The 17,630-nt window shown below is 43.6% G+C and overlaps 1 protein-coding gene across 1 annotated transcript; it reads right to left on the bottom strand.

Moving 5' to 3' along the window:
• Positions 1 to 215: 215 nt before the first annotated feature.
• On the bottom strand, positions 216 to 6,048 carry PPP1R3C (protein phosphatase 1 regulatory subunit 3C). Its single transcript, XM_087702042.1, has 2 exons — positions 5,819 to 6,048; positions 216 to 2,897 (listed from the first exon to the last, which is right to left on the bottom strand). The coding sequence occupies exon 2, from the start codon at positions 2,894 to 2,896 to the stop codon at positions 1,949 to 1,951; it is 948 nt and encodes a 315-aa protein (XP_087558168.1). The 5' UTR covers position 2,897; positions 5,819 to 6,048; the 3' UTR covers positions 216 to 1,948.
• Between the last annotated feature and the right edge of the window lie 11,582 nt (positions 6,049 to 17,630).

Below are 17,630 nucleotides of genomic sequence, written 5' to 3'. Positions count from 1 at the left end.
AAATGTGAACAGAAACAGAAAACAGTTATGGAAAAATACTGGGGAATACTAGATTTGTGGGTAAAAATATTAGATATGGCCATAGCAACTAATAGAAATAATCCAGTTTTTATGATCAGAGCTGAATAGCTGGTTAAATTCCAGCTTTTAGTCTTTCTGCAACTAGAGCCACGTTACATTGTTCAACTTATTTCCCAACAGAAGGACTGACAAAATTACCAAAATACAGTTTATTTTTAAGTGAATTGCTTACACAGTCGTTGTGATACAGTGAGGAAGAAGGGAAAAGAGATGGAAGGAGTTTTGCTTTTTTTTTTTTTTACAATGCATGTCCCATCTCACTATACTGGTGTAACAAACAATAGTTTGCATTCTCCATAAACCATACCACCACTACGAAACCGGAACGCGTAGGAGCGCACACACACACCCATCCTAATTGTAATTGCTCTGTACATGTGAGTCAAAACTGCAGTCATACATTATAATTTACAAAATGCAATGCACCTGGGGGGGGGGGATCAAAATCACAATTAAAATAGCACATACACATGCATAACCCAACATGTTCTGGTTCTGTAAAAGCTACAGAGGAAAAAAAATGAGGTACGAGGAGGTGAATAGAAACGATTTTCTATTTCTGTGCAAGTTGCCTACTCTGTCATTTTTAAACCTATTGGCTTGAGAAGTGCAGCTATCTAACCACCTTCAATATGAAGGACTCTGGGATTGCTTAGGGATTATTTTATTGTGGTGAAGAGCTATCCTTAGAAGGGAAGATTCTTACCAACAACATTCTTCTACAACAAGCAAGCTAAGAGAGGAGAGGTTTTTGTCTACTTTTACAAGGCAAGCTCGTCGGACGACCAACGTTGATAGATTTAAGGCATTTCACAAGAGTCATTCAAAATCTCTAAGCAAAACAGTGTGCTCTTGGGGTCTTTCACTGGGTTTTGTTTAAGGCACACCTTGTGTGTACACAGGATGGCAATCCCCTTGTGTAGGGAGTTGGCTTATGAAAGCAAAGTTAGTCTGTTATAGAGCAAGTTGAAGGCAGAATAGTGAAACGAAGTCTGCAAATATACAGGGTCTTTTTATAAATGCAGTTGCCACATTTTCGTCTGTTCATGCTTGAATATTTCTTCCACATATACCTAGCCTAGGACAGATACATTTAACAGGACTGCAAATACATTGATGGGGAAGTTTTGGAAACCCAAAATTCAATCTGACATAATTCTATCAGTCCTAGAGATTGTAAAGGTACAGGTTATATTTTGGGATAAAAGCTGGTAACTCAAGTTCAAGGAAAGTTCTTTATAGGTTTCTCAATTTTGCGAACTACTGATAATTTATTTGGAGATACGAAATAGGGCTCCCCAATACTTCTCAACTACAACACAGAACCTCGTCTTTCTTCCCTTCCTTTCTCAACTCTATCCTGTTGAGATACTCCTATGCCCCCCAAACCCAAACAATGAATATGTGTTGTAGTCAATCTTTGTTTAGGTTGAATTCAAGTCTCAAGGCTTCACAGTTTCGGCATCTCTCTCAATTCCCATTGCATTTTAAAGTAGGCACAAAGGGGTTTGTTTTTTTTGTGGCTATCTATCCAACATTTCCCACACAATCACAGCTTCCTGAGAGTCAGCACGACATTATTTCTTCCCAACATCTCTTTTTTTTTTTACACGTCCAGGCAAATGATTGGAAAAAAAACAAGAGTTTCACATATATGGAGCACGCATGCTGTTCTTGCGCTAGGCAACATTGTCATTGAATTGTCCCATGCCTAAGTTGTAACTGGAACACAACTGGAAGAAGAAGTTAGCTTCTTTTAAAGTAGCCACCATGCCTTCCAACTTGGTTTGTTGATAATGCATATTAAGAAGCTGAAGATCAGCAATGTCAGCCATTGATATTAGAGGCCTCTGTGGATATATTTCATTCACCAATACGGAGAGGATGTTTCAACTGTGCTCCACTTTTGCCATTCAGGATAGAAGCTATTGGATATCCGGGCGCTGCCAAGTTGTTCACCCACTGCTTTCTGCACATTTCTTGAAGATTTGAGTGTTAGGCAGCCTTTCCTGGGCGACGTCGCCACTTGGACGCCATCAGACTTCCATTTCGCATGGACAATCCTATAGTTTTGCCCGTCGTTATTGTCCCAGAAAATGTGGCCGCCGTTTTGATAATGCACACAAAATTCAATTTTCTGCTCGCTAGGAATGGCGGGAGGCAATTCGATCGCAAAGGAGAACGTGTCGTTGTCCGAATCGCCGTACACGTTGTTCATGTAGACGCAATCATGGTCGGAATAGGTGTTCCACGAGTCGTAGGTGATTCGAATCTTCACCTTCTTTTCAAAGCTGACGTTTTTCACCTTCACGGTCCCAGATACCGTACTTTCCTGCAGAGTGCAGTTTTCGAGGCAGACCAAGTTCTTCTGTAAGTGACTCCGGAAGTCTAGGTAGTCAGCCGAAGGCTGGGTAAAACCCAGAATCAAGTTCTTCTCCTCGTGTAACTTTAGGCTAGCTGTGATGTCTTCGAGATCTGACAAATCGAACTGGAGATCCCAGACTGGATTCTCCTGGAATTCGGAGAAGACGTGGATGGCAGTCAGAGAGAGGCCCTTCGAGTCGGCAAAAACCACTTTCTTCTTAGCCCGGCCCGCAGAGTGTTTCCAGTCACTATTTTGGTGCTCCGTCTCACGTTTCACGTTGAGGCATGATCTCAGAGGCTTTAAGCGGTCCACAAATTTTCTCCTTTGATATTCATCGAGGGGGGTGAGGAAACTCTTCACGGGTGGCGAATGGGCCAAACATATTCTCATGGCTACATCGACAGGCATGATGGAACTGGGCAAAGGCCTTGGGTCCAAGACTTGTATCATTCTGCAAAAGGAAACAGAAATAAGTTGAGTACAATTAGGCTACAAGCCCTGAGGGGGGGGAAAAAACTCCCCCAAAGGCTCTTAAAATAGCAATAGCAATAGTTAGACTTATATACCGCTTCATAGGGCTTTCAGCCCTCTCTAAGCGGTTTACAGAGTCAGCGTATCGCCCCCAACAACAATCTGGGTCCTCATTTTACCCACCTCAGAAGGATGGAAGGCTGAGTCAACCTTGAGCCTGGTAGGATTTGAACAGCCAAACTGCTGAACTGCAGTGCTGCATTTAACCACTGCGCCACCTCGGCTCTTTAAATGCATGCTGTTGCTTTTAAAAGCAATGCTCAGGTAGCAGGGAAACTTTAAATAATTCAGCCAAGAAAAATGGACCACGACCAGGACTGTGAACTGATAAAAAAGTAACATAGCTCCATTCCAAGATGTTTGAATGAAATCCATGTGACATTTCGAGCTAACTTAATAGCTTAAGAGCCGAGGTGGCGCGGTGGTTAAATGCAGCACTGCAGGCTACTTCAGCTGACTGCTAGATCAGCAGTTCAGCGGTTCAAATCTCACCAGCTCAGGGTTGACTCAGCCTTCCATCCTTACGAGGTGGGTAAAATGAGGACCCAGATTGTTGTTGGGGGCGATATGCTGACTCTGTAAACCGCTTAGAGAGGGCTGAAAGCCCTATGAAGCGGTATATAAGTCTACTGCTATTGCTATATTCTATATAGATTATTTTAAAGGCCCCAAATATACCAGTGTTTCTCAACCTTGGCAGCTTGAAGATGTCCGGACTTCAACTCCCAGAATTCCCCAGCCAGCATCCGGACATCTTCAAGTTGCCAAGGTTGAGAAACACTGCCTTATACATTTGCACATTTATAATACAGATCATATTCCCTATATACGAAAGGACCGGGAAAGTGGGCGTGTCCAGCATTCAAAACAAGACTTATCAAAACCTGCTTTAAAAGTTTATTTTTTTTAATTTTAGTTTGTGGAGCTCTTTATGGAATTGACTGGCATCGTTCCAATGGCATTTTTGGTGCAGTCTCCTTCCATTTTATTCATTCACTTTCAGGAAGAAAAAAAACCCTCAAGCATGCGGGTTAAAATCTCTAAATCAGCCTTCTCCCCTTCAAGCACTTCCCCCCCACCCCTTCATCACCTACTGTGATCTTTTAGAGAAAAGGTGAAATCTAACCACAACTGAGTTTAAATTAACTTTAAATTGAGCTTTAGGACATGCCCCTATCAGAACTTTCTGGAAGTTTTGAGTCACACCCATTTAAAGAAATGCCCTCTTCTCCAAAGCATGGTAGTTGGAACCCCCCAAAAAGAGGCCATTTGTGAATCGATACTGCCAGGATGTTTAAAAAAACAAACAAACTCCGACTTTGGCAGGATTTACAAAAAGCCGAAGCAGAGGAGGGGGGTGTGTGGAAAGCGGGGAACCCAAAAGAGACCCCTTTTCTCCTTTTTTCCCCCACCAGCCGCTCCCACCTTCTTTCTCCCCCCCCCCCCAATTGCATTTCACATTCGGGATCCGCAAAGTGATTTCTTTTTGCAGAAGGAGCTTCAAAGCCATATCTGAAGTTCATTTACTCCCGACCGCCGCATTCATGCTTAAGCGAGCCGTATTATTATTATTATTATTATTTTACCCCGTCGTGGAAAGCGGGCGGAGAGCAAGGTAAGCAACGAGGATTTTAAAACAACAAAAAAAAAGTTTATCGTCATCAAGTTGAGCATCGCCATCTCTTCTTGCCTGGACCCAATTGCGATGCACCAATTTCCAGAAAGAAAGAAAGGAGGGAGGGAGGGAGGGAGGGAGGGAGGGAAGGGAAGGGAAGGAAGGAAGGAAGGAAGGAGAGGGGGGGGGAGGGAGGGAGGGAGGAAGGAAGGAAAGAAAGAAAGAAAGAAAGAAGGAAGGAAGGAAAGAAAGAGGGAGGGAGGAAAGAAAGAAAGAAGGAAAGGAAGAAAGGAAGGAAGGAAGGAGGGAGGGAAAGAAAGAAGGAAAGAAAGAAAGAGGAAGGGAGGGAGGAAGGAAGGAAAGAAGGAAAGAAAGAAAGAAAGAAAGAAAGAAAGAAAGGAGGAAGGAAGGAAAGAAAGAGGGAGGGAGGAAGGAAAGAAGGAAAGAAAGAAAGAAAGAAAGAAAAAAGAAAGAAGGGAGGGAGGGAGGGAAAGAAAGAAGGAAGGAAGGAAAGAAAGAAGGAAAGGAAGAAAGGAAGGAAGGGAGGGAAAGAAAGAAGGAAGGAAAGAAAGAAAGAGGGAAGGAGGGAGGGAGGAAAGAAGGAAAGAAAGAAGGAAAGAAAGAAAGGAGGAAGGAAGGAAAGAAAGAAAGAGAGAGGGAGGGAGGAAGGAAGGAAAGAAAGAAAGAAAGAAGGGAGGGAGGGAGGGAAAGAAAGAAGGAAGGAAAGAAAGAAAGAGGGAGGGAGGGGAGGGAGGAAGGAAGGAAAGAAAGAAAGAAGGAAAGAAAGAGGGAGGAAAGGAAGGAAGGAAGGAAGGAAGGAGGGGGGAAAGAGCTTGGTCAGAATACAACCCCTCTACCCAAGCCACGGTCCCCCCCCCCAAAATAACACCGCTTCGCTGCGCCACTCCGGCCCCTTTCGCTCCCCGTGACGGAGCAAAAATTCAAAAGCGCCCCCCCTCCCGTCCTTCTCTGCAGGGCTCCCCGAGTTCAGCTGCAAAGCCTTTTCCTCCCCCCTCCCCCAAGGGCTGCAGCCGTAGTTTCCCTTTTCTTTATTATTTCAGACCGACAAGCATTGCAAGGGGTCCCTTGGAGGTCTTCTAGTCCACCACCCCCGCCCAAGCAGGAGCCCCCTATTGTGTACCCTTGCAGGACAAATGAGTTGCCCATCATTATTAGTCTTATCCTCATTTCTTTTCTTCTTCCCGGGAGCCGCAGCTCTCTCTTACCTGGTTACGGTTTTTACATAGGAGCGGCGAGAAGAGGCTTCGAACTGCCAGCGGGAAGCGCTTTGCAAAACTTGGGGCGCTTTAGCGAAGAAGCAAGGGGAGGAAAAAGGGGGGGCCTCCGCCCCCTGGCCCCGTTCAAGGAGTTTCTCCCCTAAAACACGCCGCCCGCCCAGCCTACAAGCCAGCCAAGCTTCGTCCGTCCTCCCTTCCCTCCCCGCCTCCCGCTTGCTCCGCTACGACTCCCAGCCGCGAGTTTCCCCGTCTCGGCTCGCGCTCCGCCCGCTTATCAAACGCGGCGCTGTCTTTTTTTTTTCACGTGAAACCTGCCGGGAGACCAATCGCGTCTCGAGTTCGGCGCGCTCTGGCCAATCAGCGCCGGGCTGGGCCGCCAGGGCGAGACGTGATCGCTCCGTCTGCAGAACGGGCGAAGGGAAAAAAAGGGGAGTTTGCGTGCGGTTGTGTTGACACAGCTTCCAGCCGCCGGAGCCCCCTCTTTTTTGCTCGGGCTCAAGGTCAGCCTCCGCCGGCTCTCTCCTTCTCTAAATAGAGGACTCGTAGTAGCGGGATCCGGACACGGGATCCTTTGTCACTCGTCGCTTCCCCCAAACAGCCCAAATACGGGTTGACTTATTTCCCTGCGTTCCCCGTGGCTGCCACCTTGGCTCCGCTTTCCTTTTCCCCATTGAATGCTATTACTGGCTATATATAGGGCTGCGCACAGTTGTAATCTATTTATACGAGGCTGCGGAATCCCCCCCCCCTCCCAGCTGCTTCCCTTGGGAGGTGAGAAACCTCTTGGGCATCCCTTGTTGTTAAAGGGAAATAATACATATGCAGGTAGCAATAGCAGTTAGACTTATATACCGCTTCATAGGGCTTTCAGCCCTCTCTAAGCGGTTTACAGAGTCAGCATATCGCCCCCCACAGTCTGGGTCCTCATTTCACCCACCTGGGAAGGATGGAAGGCTGAGTCAACCCTGAGCCGGTGAGATTTGAACCGCTGAACTGCAGATAGCAGTCAGCTGAAGTGGCCTGCAGTACTGCACCCTAACCACTGCACCACCCCGGCTCTTGATAGATGATAGATGATAGATAGATAGATAGATAGATAGATAGATAGATAGATAGATAGATAGATAGATAGATAGATAGATAGATAGATAGATAGATAGATAGATAGATAGATGATAGATAGATGATAGATAGAGACAGATAGACAGACAGACAGATAGATAGATAGATAGCAATAGCAGTTAGACTTATATACCGCTTCATAGGGCTTTCAGCCCTCTCTAAGCGGTTTACAGAGTCAGCATATCGCCCCCCACAGTCCGGGTCCTCATTTCACCCACCTCGGAAGGATGGAAGGCTGAGTCAACCTTTGAGCCGGTGAGATTTGAACCGCTGAACTGCAGATAACAGTCAGCTGAAGTGGCCTGCAGTACTGCACCCTAACCACTGCGCCACCTCGGCTCTCTATCTATCAATCTATCAATCTATCAACCAATCTATCTATCTACCTATCATCTATTTATCATCTATCTATCTATCTATCTATCTATCTATCTATCTATCTATCTAACTATCTATCTATCTATCTATCTATCTATCTATCACCTATCTATTGATCAATCTATCGATCTATCAATCTATGATCTATCTATGTATCTCTACCTACCTACCTACATCTCTCCCTCTCTCTCTTTTTCTACCTATCATCTATCTAGCAATAGCAATAGTTACACTTATATACCGCTTCATAGGGCTTTCAGCCCTCTCTAAGCGGTTTACAGAGTCAGCATATCGCCCCCCACAGTCCGGGTCCTCATTTCACCCACCTCGGAAGGATGGAAGGCTGAGTCAACGCTGAGCCGGTGAGATTTGAACCGCCGAACTGCAATAGCAATAGCAGTTAGACTTATATACCGCTTCATAGGGCTTTCAGCCCCCTCTAAGCGGTTTACAGAGTCAGCATATATCGCCCCCACAGTCTGGGTCCTCATTTTACCCACCTCGGAAGGATGGAAGGCTGAGTCAACCTTGAGCCGGTGAGATTTGAACAGCCGAACTGCAGAACTGCAGTCAGCTGAAGTAGCCTGCAGTGCTGCATTTCACCATTGCGCCACCTCGGCTCTCAGGTAGTCCTTGAGTTGCAACACTTCATTTAGTGACCGTTGACTAAAGGTCACAGTGGCATTGGCAAAAGGGACTTAGGACAGCCTTTGTAATAAAATAATAATAATAGTGGACAACTAATCTGTCTGCGGTGATGCTTGGACTTTGTGGTGTGGGAAGTTATCAGCCAGCCCTCTCCCAGAAAAATTGAAATATCCTAGGAAATATTGAAAAGGCAGAATATTTCTCTGGATGTGAAAAGAAAGAAAGGTGTTTTAAAAGACAGAATAGCTGCCTGGAGCTTCCTGCCCATCCCCACTGTTAATGGGCCATTAAAAAGGCCAGGCTAGTCCCTTTTACATAATAAAGACTTCTCCACTGCAGCTGCAGGGGGAAATATTGAAAAGGCAGAATATTTCTCTGGATGTGAAAAGAAAGAAAGGTGTTTTAAAAGACAGAATAGCTGCCTGGAGCTTCCTGCCCATCCCCACCGTTAATGGGCCATTGAGAAGGCCAGGCTAGTCCCTTTTACATAATAAAGACTTCTCCACTTCAGCCCCAGGGAGGATGGGAGTAAAGGCATGATAATATTGGCCCTTTACTCAACTGACCACATGGCATCGGAGAACTCATCCATACCTGGATTCAAAACACAGCCTAGAGAGTAGCCCCCTGCATGGCACCATGGGAGTCTGACAATCAATCAGAATACATTTCTTACACAGGAACAGGAAACAGAGAGGTGGGACTGAACAGGGTATAAAAAGCCTAGCAAGCCCCTCCCTCAGCCCTTCTCTTCTTCTCCACCAACATTGAAGCCTGTGATCACCTTTTCTGTTCAGGGCTCAAGCCATGCGGCCCTGTCCAACAATAAACCATCTTTCCAAGCAGCCTCCATGTCTCCAGTCTCTTTTTCCCCACTTGGAGCTGAACCCAGAAGGACGTTTCTTTCATCAGTAGCATCCCCTGTTGCTTGACAAGTGACTCATATTTATGACCGCTGCATGGCCCCAGGGTCACGTGATGCCCTTTCGCGACCTTCTGACAAGCGAAGTCCATCGGGAAGCTAACTTATCAACTGCAGTGATTCACCTAACTGTGGCAAGAAAGATCATAAGAGCCGAGGTGGCGCAGTGGTTAGGGTGCAGTACTGCAGGCCACTTCAGCTGACTGTTATCTGCAGTTCAGCAGTTCAAATCCCATCGGCTCAAGGTTGACTCAGCCTTCCATCCTTCCGAGGTGGGTGAAATGAGGACCCAGACTGTGGGGGCGATATGCTGACTCTGTAAACCGCTTAGAGAGGGCTGAAAGCCCTATGAAGCGGTATATAAGTCTAACTGCTATTGCTATAAAATGGGACAAAACTCTCCTTAACAAGTGTCTCGCATAACAACAGAAATTTGGGGCTCAATTGAGGTTATAAGTTGAGGACTACCTGTACCATACCACGTTCACAATCTCCAGGTAACCTTGTCATTATCCATGATGGATGAGGATTATGGGCGCTGCACCTCTGGGCTATCCAAAGCTTCTATAAAGGACCTAATGAGTAGAGCACCTTTTAAGCTTGTGCCTGTCGTGCAGCTGTTAAAGGCCGGAATGAAGTAAGGTTTGGTTTGATCATTAATGCACAAAGCAAAGTGCATTATCCACACAAAAAAAAGGAACTGGCTATTGTCTTTTAAATATTACAGTATTCATTAATCCCTGACAACGTAGCCAGCTGTGAAGAATTATGGGAGAGTTCATCCGGAAACAGCCAGTTTAAGGTATTAAAGCATCAGGTTAGAAACCAGGAGACTGTGAGTTTTGGTTCCACCTTAAGCATGAAAACATCTAGGGATATTTGAAAACAATTTTAGTCCATAACGTTTGGAAATACCGGCGTGAAGGTATTTTAGCTCAAGCTCCTCTCCTAAATAGAAAGCCGGTAAGATTGACACAACATGCTAAACCATGTGTTTACTGAATGCGCCATGCGTGGATGGATTGGCACATCGGGCTAGCTAGGCTCACTTTTCGAAATATACTTTTTTTATTTTCCATTTTCATAACATATAATCACAATTCTATTGTATTAAGTAGTAATTACATCAGTTCCTCTTGTCATCAACGCCCAGAAAGATAAAAACCCATTATTAGCTCTTCTGCTCTCCATACACCTCTTTCTTCTACCTCTCTCCTACCTCCTTTCTTCCCTCCATCATCCTTTTCTACTCTACTTCCCCTCCCTTTCTCCTTCTCCTCTCTCTTCATTCCACTCCTCCTTATCCTCATCTTCCCCCCTTCCCCTCTCCTATCCCTCTCTTCCTATCTTTCTTCTTTCCTCTGTTTCCCACTCTTCCTCTCTCCTATCCCTCTCTTCCCATCTTTCTTCTCTCCTCTGTTTCCCACTCTCCAGACACCATATTTATACCTTATACGACACTTTCTTCCCCCTCTCTCCTCCCCCTTTCTACATCCTTTCTTCCCTCCATCCTTTTCTACTCTACTTCCCCTTCCTTTCTCCTTCTCCTCTCTCTTCATTCCACTCCTCCTTATCCTCCTCATCTTCCCCCCTTACCCTCTCTCCTATCCCTCTCTTCCCATCTTTCTTCTCTCCTCTGTTTCCCACTCTTCCTCTCCTTGGTGTATTTCCGCTTCTGAGCAAACTCCATTCTATGTTGATGGTATTTATGCTTCCATATCAATGTACTTAACATATCTTAGTTTTAAAGAAAAATAAGAGAAGACAGTATACATGTGCAATCATATTACTTTAAAATCTAACACCCCTCGTCAAGTCTAATATACATCCCTCCCCCCCAAACCCCCCCAGTCTTCCCTCCCCCCAACTTCCCAGAACCCATACACGGTATAAATCTTTAACAAAAACAGTCTAAAATATATTGGAAAAAAGAATAGAAAATTGATAACATCTTTACATTGAACTTAGCTCCTCCTTGCTAGGCTAGCTTTAAACAATTTATATCATTCCTGATCTTAATCATAAGCTATCTGGAATTTCTTAGTCTCATATTTATTTTGTATATAATCGATCCATTTTTTTCCAGTCTCGTTTATATCTCTCGTTTGAGTGGTCCTTAAGATATGCAGATATTTTAGCCATCTCGGCTAAATGTGTGACTTTCGATGTCCATTCTTGAATTGTAGGCAAGTCTCCCTTCTTCCAGTATTGCGCCACCAACAATCTAGCTGCAGTTATTAAGTGCAAAATCAAATTAATCTCTACAGCTGTGCAATCCGTAATTATACCTAACAAAAATAACTGAGGGGTAAACTTTTATCCTTTTTTAAAGAACATTTTGCATACATAACGGCTCCCTTTTCATAACCCAGTGAGATAAACCAAGCAAACCATATTGTGATATAAGCGCTGTCTTTGAATTAAGCTGATGATCAATCCTCTCTCCAGCCTACCTGATTCAAATTACAGAATTACAATTAGTTTGGAACAAGCAGCGGTTTGAATTCTACAACTTCTCAGGGCAAAATGATGAATCCGACATTCCTATCTACAGCAGAGTCAGGCCTGTAAAAACATGAAGACTAATCGTGAAGCATGATTTTCTTCTTTTGAGGCTTCTTTTAAAATAAATAATATTTTATCAAACTACATATCCTGCACTAACTCAATCGCAGTAATTCAAGTACCCCCAGGGAGAGGAGGAAAAAGGCATAGAGTTAATAGCTGTGCCAAAGATAATTATTTTTCTTTTGCACCTTCTATTATCCATATGTAAAAACTGCCAAAATTATTTTCCTTGGTGCAGTTATTAAAGACATAGTAATGTCTCACTCTTTTGAACATAGATAAGGAGAAGCAAATACTTAAAGATAGCTTCATATATGATGCCATAATGTATGCTTCCCCGCATGAATACATAGAAGTCACAGCAAGTCTTTAGGGAACACATATTTCAAAAAATATTTTTGTCATAATCCATCTTTTTATCACTTGTATATAATTCACTCCAAATGCACGATTAGCAAATATCACTTAGACTTACATACCACTTCATAGTACTTTGCAGTTCTCTCTTAAGAGATTTTACAGTGTCAGCATATTGCCCCCAACAATCTGGGTCCTCGTTTTACCGACCTCAGAAGGATGGGAGGCTTAGTCAACCTTGAGCTGGTGAGAATTGAACTGCCGAACTGCTGGCAGTCCGCCAGAATTAGCCTGCAATACTGCATTCTAACTACTGTACCACTGTGGCTCTTAATAATTCTTTCCTCTTTCTAAATAATGAAGTTGAAGCATATATATTTATTATTATTATTTTTATACGCATAAGCACATCAACAGAACATATAAACACATTAACAAAAATAACGACATAACTTAAAAACAATATAGGAACAAGAAGTTCCATCGTATATCATACAGCAGTTCCGAATCGGTTTCTTTGCAGTTAGTGTTTTCCCTTCTATACATTTCTATCTTGCATTCATAATCTCCTTATTCGTTATCCATTTTTATATACATTTCTTTATTTATTTATACTTAGCTACTTATGATCAAGTATTATTTACCTATATTGTGCTTTATATTTTTACTGTCATTTATTCTCTTACATACAGTTATAGGTATACATTCACATAGTTATTCTTTTTCTTTGCCATTCTTATTATTATTCCATTTAAAAGGTTATAAGATATAGTTTGGAGTGCTTTGTTTACCATCCTTCGCACCTGCTAAGACACCACCTCGTTTTCTCTTTCTTTTCTCCCTCCCTTCCTTCTCTACTTCCTTCCTTCCTCCTCTCCTTCCCCTTCTTCCTTCCCTTACCTCTCCCCTACTCCTACCCTCTTTCTTCTCCTTCCTACCCTCTCTCCTTCTCTTTTTCTCTCTTCCTCCCTCCTCTCCTTCTCCTTCTCTCCCTCCCACCCACCTCTCCTTATCTCTTTCTTCTTCCCCTACCTCTCCTCCACAACTCACCTTATTTTCTCTTTCTTTTCTTTTCTCCCTCCCTTCCTTCTCTACTTCCTTCCTTCCTCCTCTCCTTCCCCTTCTTCCTTCCCTTACTTCTCCCCTACTCCTACCCTCTTTCTTCTCCTTGCTACTCTCTCTCCTTCTCTTTCTCTCTCTTCCACCCACCTCTCCTTACTTCTTTCTTCTTCCCCTACCTCTCCTCCACAACTCACCTTATTTTCTCTTTCTCCACATTTCTTCTTCCTCTCCTACTATCTCTCCTTCTCTCTCTCTCTCTCTCTCTTCCACCCTCCACTTCTTTCCTTTCCTTCGTCCCTCCATTCCCTACTTCCTTCCTCCCCTCCTTTCCTTCCTTCTTCTATATTAGGGAACCTTTCATTCTTCTATTTTAGAACCTCTGTTATGAGCAGGTTTTTCCCCCCTTTATTTGTTCGGCTGACCTGCCAGCCCATTCTGTTTTGATAGCTCCAACAAAGGAAAAATAACAGAGGTTGGTTACAGTGCAAAGTTTATGAAAATTCTCCTACTAAGCAAGTCCCTTTTTGCCTCTCCTTCGGAACCCTGAAGCACAACGAGGAGCAAAGCATTAAAAATAAAGCATAAAGAGGGAAAGCAGCTGTTCTTTCCCCAACCCAGTTAAGCAAACAGCTGTCAGGTAACATCCACTCATTTCAGGAATAGGAAATATAAGAAGCCCTGGTAATGTTTGCAGGGGGCTTCCTCTAATATTTGAACAAACGAGTCTTTAAGTACTGTGCATTGTGAGAGGAGGGCATCTTTCAGCCAGCTTGAAATAACGCACAAGAAGTGCTAGCATTTGTCTGTCTGGAGAGCCGCTAATGATGCATTTTTCCTTAATCTTATTTTGTGTTGGGTTTGTGAGCAAACATGGATTTATATATGGTACTCCGTGTGTGTGTGTGTGTGTGTGTGTGTGTGTGTGTGTGTGTGTGCGCATGTGTGTTGGTGTGTATGTGTGTGTACATATACATACATGCATGCATACATACATACATTCACTCTTTGAGCAACTAAATATATATAATATACCTCTGTGTGTGTATAATATATAAACATATTTAGCTGCTTAAAGATATATATTGGGGCGTCTGTGTGTGTACACATACACACACAGTATTCACTCTTTAAGCATATATAAGAGCCAAGGTGGCGCAGTGGTTAAATGCAGCACTGCAGGCTACTTCAGCTGACTGCAGTTCTGCAGTTCGGCAGTTCAAATCTCACCGGCTCAAGGTTGACTCAGCCTTCCATCCTTCCGAGGTGGGTGAAATGAGGACCCGGATTGTTGTTGGGGGCAATAAGCTGACTCTGTAAACCGCTTAGAGAGGGCTGAAAGCCCTATGAAGCGGTATATAAGTCTAACTGCTATTGCTATTGCTATTGCTATATATATATACACAGACACACAAACACAAGCACATAGCACATAGACCCATGTTTTCATATATATATATAGTCACAACCCCTGGTAAACCCCAATTATGGGAGGAAGCTAACTGCTTCCATCATCTGTCAATCGGCTCGTCACAAGAGTCCATCACGACAGAAACCCAATATTTTTACTGTTGCCTTTGTTATATTTGTCTTTTTTTATTTGTGCTGATAAATAAATAAAGGGAGACTAGTATAGATCTATTTCAAGCTATTTAGCTCTCATCAGCTAGCCATACCCTTACTGGGATTCGAACCTGTGCTGTATTGCATCTTAGGCCAACGTCTTAGTCATTAAGCCACAGGTCTCCTCCTTATCAGCTGGCTAGCTGATGAGAGCTAAATAGCTTGAAATAGATCTATACTAGTCTCTATTTATTTATCAGCACAAATAAAAAACACACACATATATATATATGTGTGTGTCTGTGTGTGTGTCTCTGTGTGTGTGTGTTTGTGTGTGTGTGTGTGTGTGTGTGTGCGCGCACACACACATTTATACAGATATACATACACTGTACATACATTCACTCTTTAAGCAGCTAAATATATATTTAGAATATACCTCTGTGTGTATTATATATAAATATATTTAGCTGCTTAAAGATATATATCGGATGTGTGTGTGTGTACACACATACATATACATACATGCATACATACATACATACATACACACACCCACAAACAGTATTCACTTGAAGCAGATATATATACACAGACACGCACACACAGCACATAGATCCATGTTTTCATATATGTGCATGTGTGTGCGCGTATATACACACACATACTCTGTACATACATACATTCACTCTTTAATTGTGTGTGTGTGTATGTATGTATGTATGTATCAGTGGTGGGTTTCAAAATTTTTTAGAACCTCTTCTGTAGGTGTGGCCTGCTTTGTGGGATTGGCTTGCCGGCCATGTGACCGAGTGGGAGTGGCTTGCCAGACATGTGACTGGGTGGGAGTGGCTTGCCAGACATGTGACTGGGTGGGCCTGGCCAACTTGTAAAATGTGGTGAAACTCACTCAACAACGCTCTTGCTTAGCAGCCAAAATGTTGGCTCAGAAACTCTGGCATTTGAAGCACGCAAGTCTTGAAGCTGTCAAGTTACAAGACCCTTGCACCCCTAACCCTTTAGAAAAAAAAAACCCAGGGGTGTTCGAACTTGACAGCTTTAAGACTTGTGGACTTCAACTCCCAGAATTCCTCCTCTCGCTCTTCATCTCAATGATGTGTGGACAGCCGGGGGGAGGGAGGGAGGGAGCTGGAACCGGTTCTAAACGGCACTGTAGATTTGTGGAACCTCTTCCATAGAAGAGGTTAGAAGTGGCAGGAACCCACCCCTGGTGTGTGTGTGTGTGTGTGCGTGTGTGTGTTTTCACTCTTTAAGCAGCTAAAACCTCACCTACTAATTTTGACACCTCAGTGTTTAAACATATAAGAGGAGGCCAGGTGTACCTTTCATGGCTAGATGGCCAGCTGTAGAAAATTAACCAACTCTTCTGTGACAATTGTATTGTGTCTATCGGTTAGTTATTTGAAGCTGCATGCATTTCCCCCACCACAGCTAAGCAAGGCGGCTATTGACTTTGTCCAACCTGATGCCTTTCAGCTGCGTTGGTAATACAACTCCTCGAAATCCTGGGTGGTAAAGGAGATTTCAGACATCAGGGTGTATTTTGCAAAGCTTCCCATGTCCTGGAGGTGTGCTTTGCCTGCTCAAGAAGCATCATAACAATTTGACTGCCAAAATATGAAACCTTTTTTTCCCCCCAAAACCACAAATCTTTCAGTTTACTTATCCTTTAAAACAAATGCTTCATGGCACAGAAGAGCCCCAAGAACAATATGTTAACGTGTCTGAATATTGGATATGGGCTGCAGTGGTGGGTTCCTACCGGTTCGCACCAGTTCAGTTGAACCGGTTCGTCAAATCTACCGAAGCGGTTAGAAGAGGTTCCACCAGTGGATCCGGAAAGCAGGCCACACCTACAGAAGAGGTCCCAAAAATTTTGGAAATCCACCACACACACACACACACAGAGAGAGAGAAAGAGAAAGAGAAAGGAAGGAAGAAATAAATAAAGAAAAAAAGAAAGAAAAACTGAGAGAGAGATGAAAGAAAAAAAGGAAAAAGGGACAGAGACAAAAGGGAGGAGAGAAAGAGAGAGAGAGAGAAAAAACACATAGTCGGCATGGTCGAAACTATCTCTAGAACTCTGAGCTGTAAATTCAAAAATTGTAAAAGTGGCCTCAAATTGAGGCTGGTTTGCAATAGAGAGCGGATGTTTCAATACATTTTCATTGCACCCAATTTCAAGATATCATACAATTCGTGCTTAATCTCTTTTTTTCTTCTTCTCTTTCCAAGCAACAAATCATAAGAATGGGACAATCAAGGAGGCTGTATTTTTTTTTTAATGTGGGAATATAATTTCAATGAATTCAGTGACTGCCATCATATTTGTGGCATGATATTCTGAAAATGAAGCATGTGGCTGAGATGGATAAGACATGGAAATTTGGAAAGTACAGACAGTGACAAAACCAGACGCCAACATGGGTTTGGCAAAACAGAGGATACCAAATAAATCTTACCGCATTCTTTGACAAAGTGACTAAATTAATGGACCAGTGAAACTCTTACTTGGATTTCAGTAAGGCATTTGACAAAGTATACCACAACCTACTTCTATTATTCTGCTATTCTGTTATAATTCTCTTCTTGAAAGTGACTCACAAAGCATATACCGTATATACTCAAGTATAAGCCTAGTTTTTCAGCCCACTTTTTGGGCTGAAAAAAGCCGCCTCGGCTTATACTCGAGTCAGTGAAAAAATTTCCCCAAAATGGAGGAGAAAAAGGGGCGGGGCCTTGCCGCTGGGTGACGCTCGTGAATGGCCCGGCGCCCCTGTGAGTTTCCCCTCCCTCTGTGTCAGTTTGCCACGCAGCGCGCACCACACCATCCCCCCTCCTCACGTTCTAATGTAATGCAGGGCTGTCTTACGATTCCCCTTCCTCCCCCTCCTGCCGCTCTGCAACGATGTCCCACCTCCTCCTTGTTATGGCAAGCAGCCACATAGCGATGTCCCACCTCCTCTGGTACAGTGATCCAATGATAGGAATCACTGTGCCGTGTGTCATAGGAGGCGGGACATCGCTCCCGCGGCTGCACGGGACATCATCATCACAGCGGGACATCAGCATCATGAGGTGAGTGAAGTATTTCATTGAATACACCGGTAAAAAAATCTATTTTTATTTTTGAAATTTACCGGTAGCTGCTGCATTTCCCAC

The sequence above is a fragment of the Thamnophis sirtalis genome, unplaced genomic scaffold, assembly GCF_051295495.1.
Source record: "Thamnophis sirtalis isolate CommonGarterSnake01/CBP01778 unplaced genomic scaffold, rThaSir2_p1.2 scaffold_15, whole genome shotgun sequence".
NCBI classification, from domain to species: domain Eukaryota; kingdom Metazoa; phylum Chordata; class Lepidosauria; order Squamata; family Natricidae; genus Thamnophis; species Thamnophis sirtalis.
Note: the sequence above shows the minus strand (reverse complement) of the source record. Positions and strands in the feature narration are given on the sequence as shown.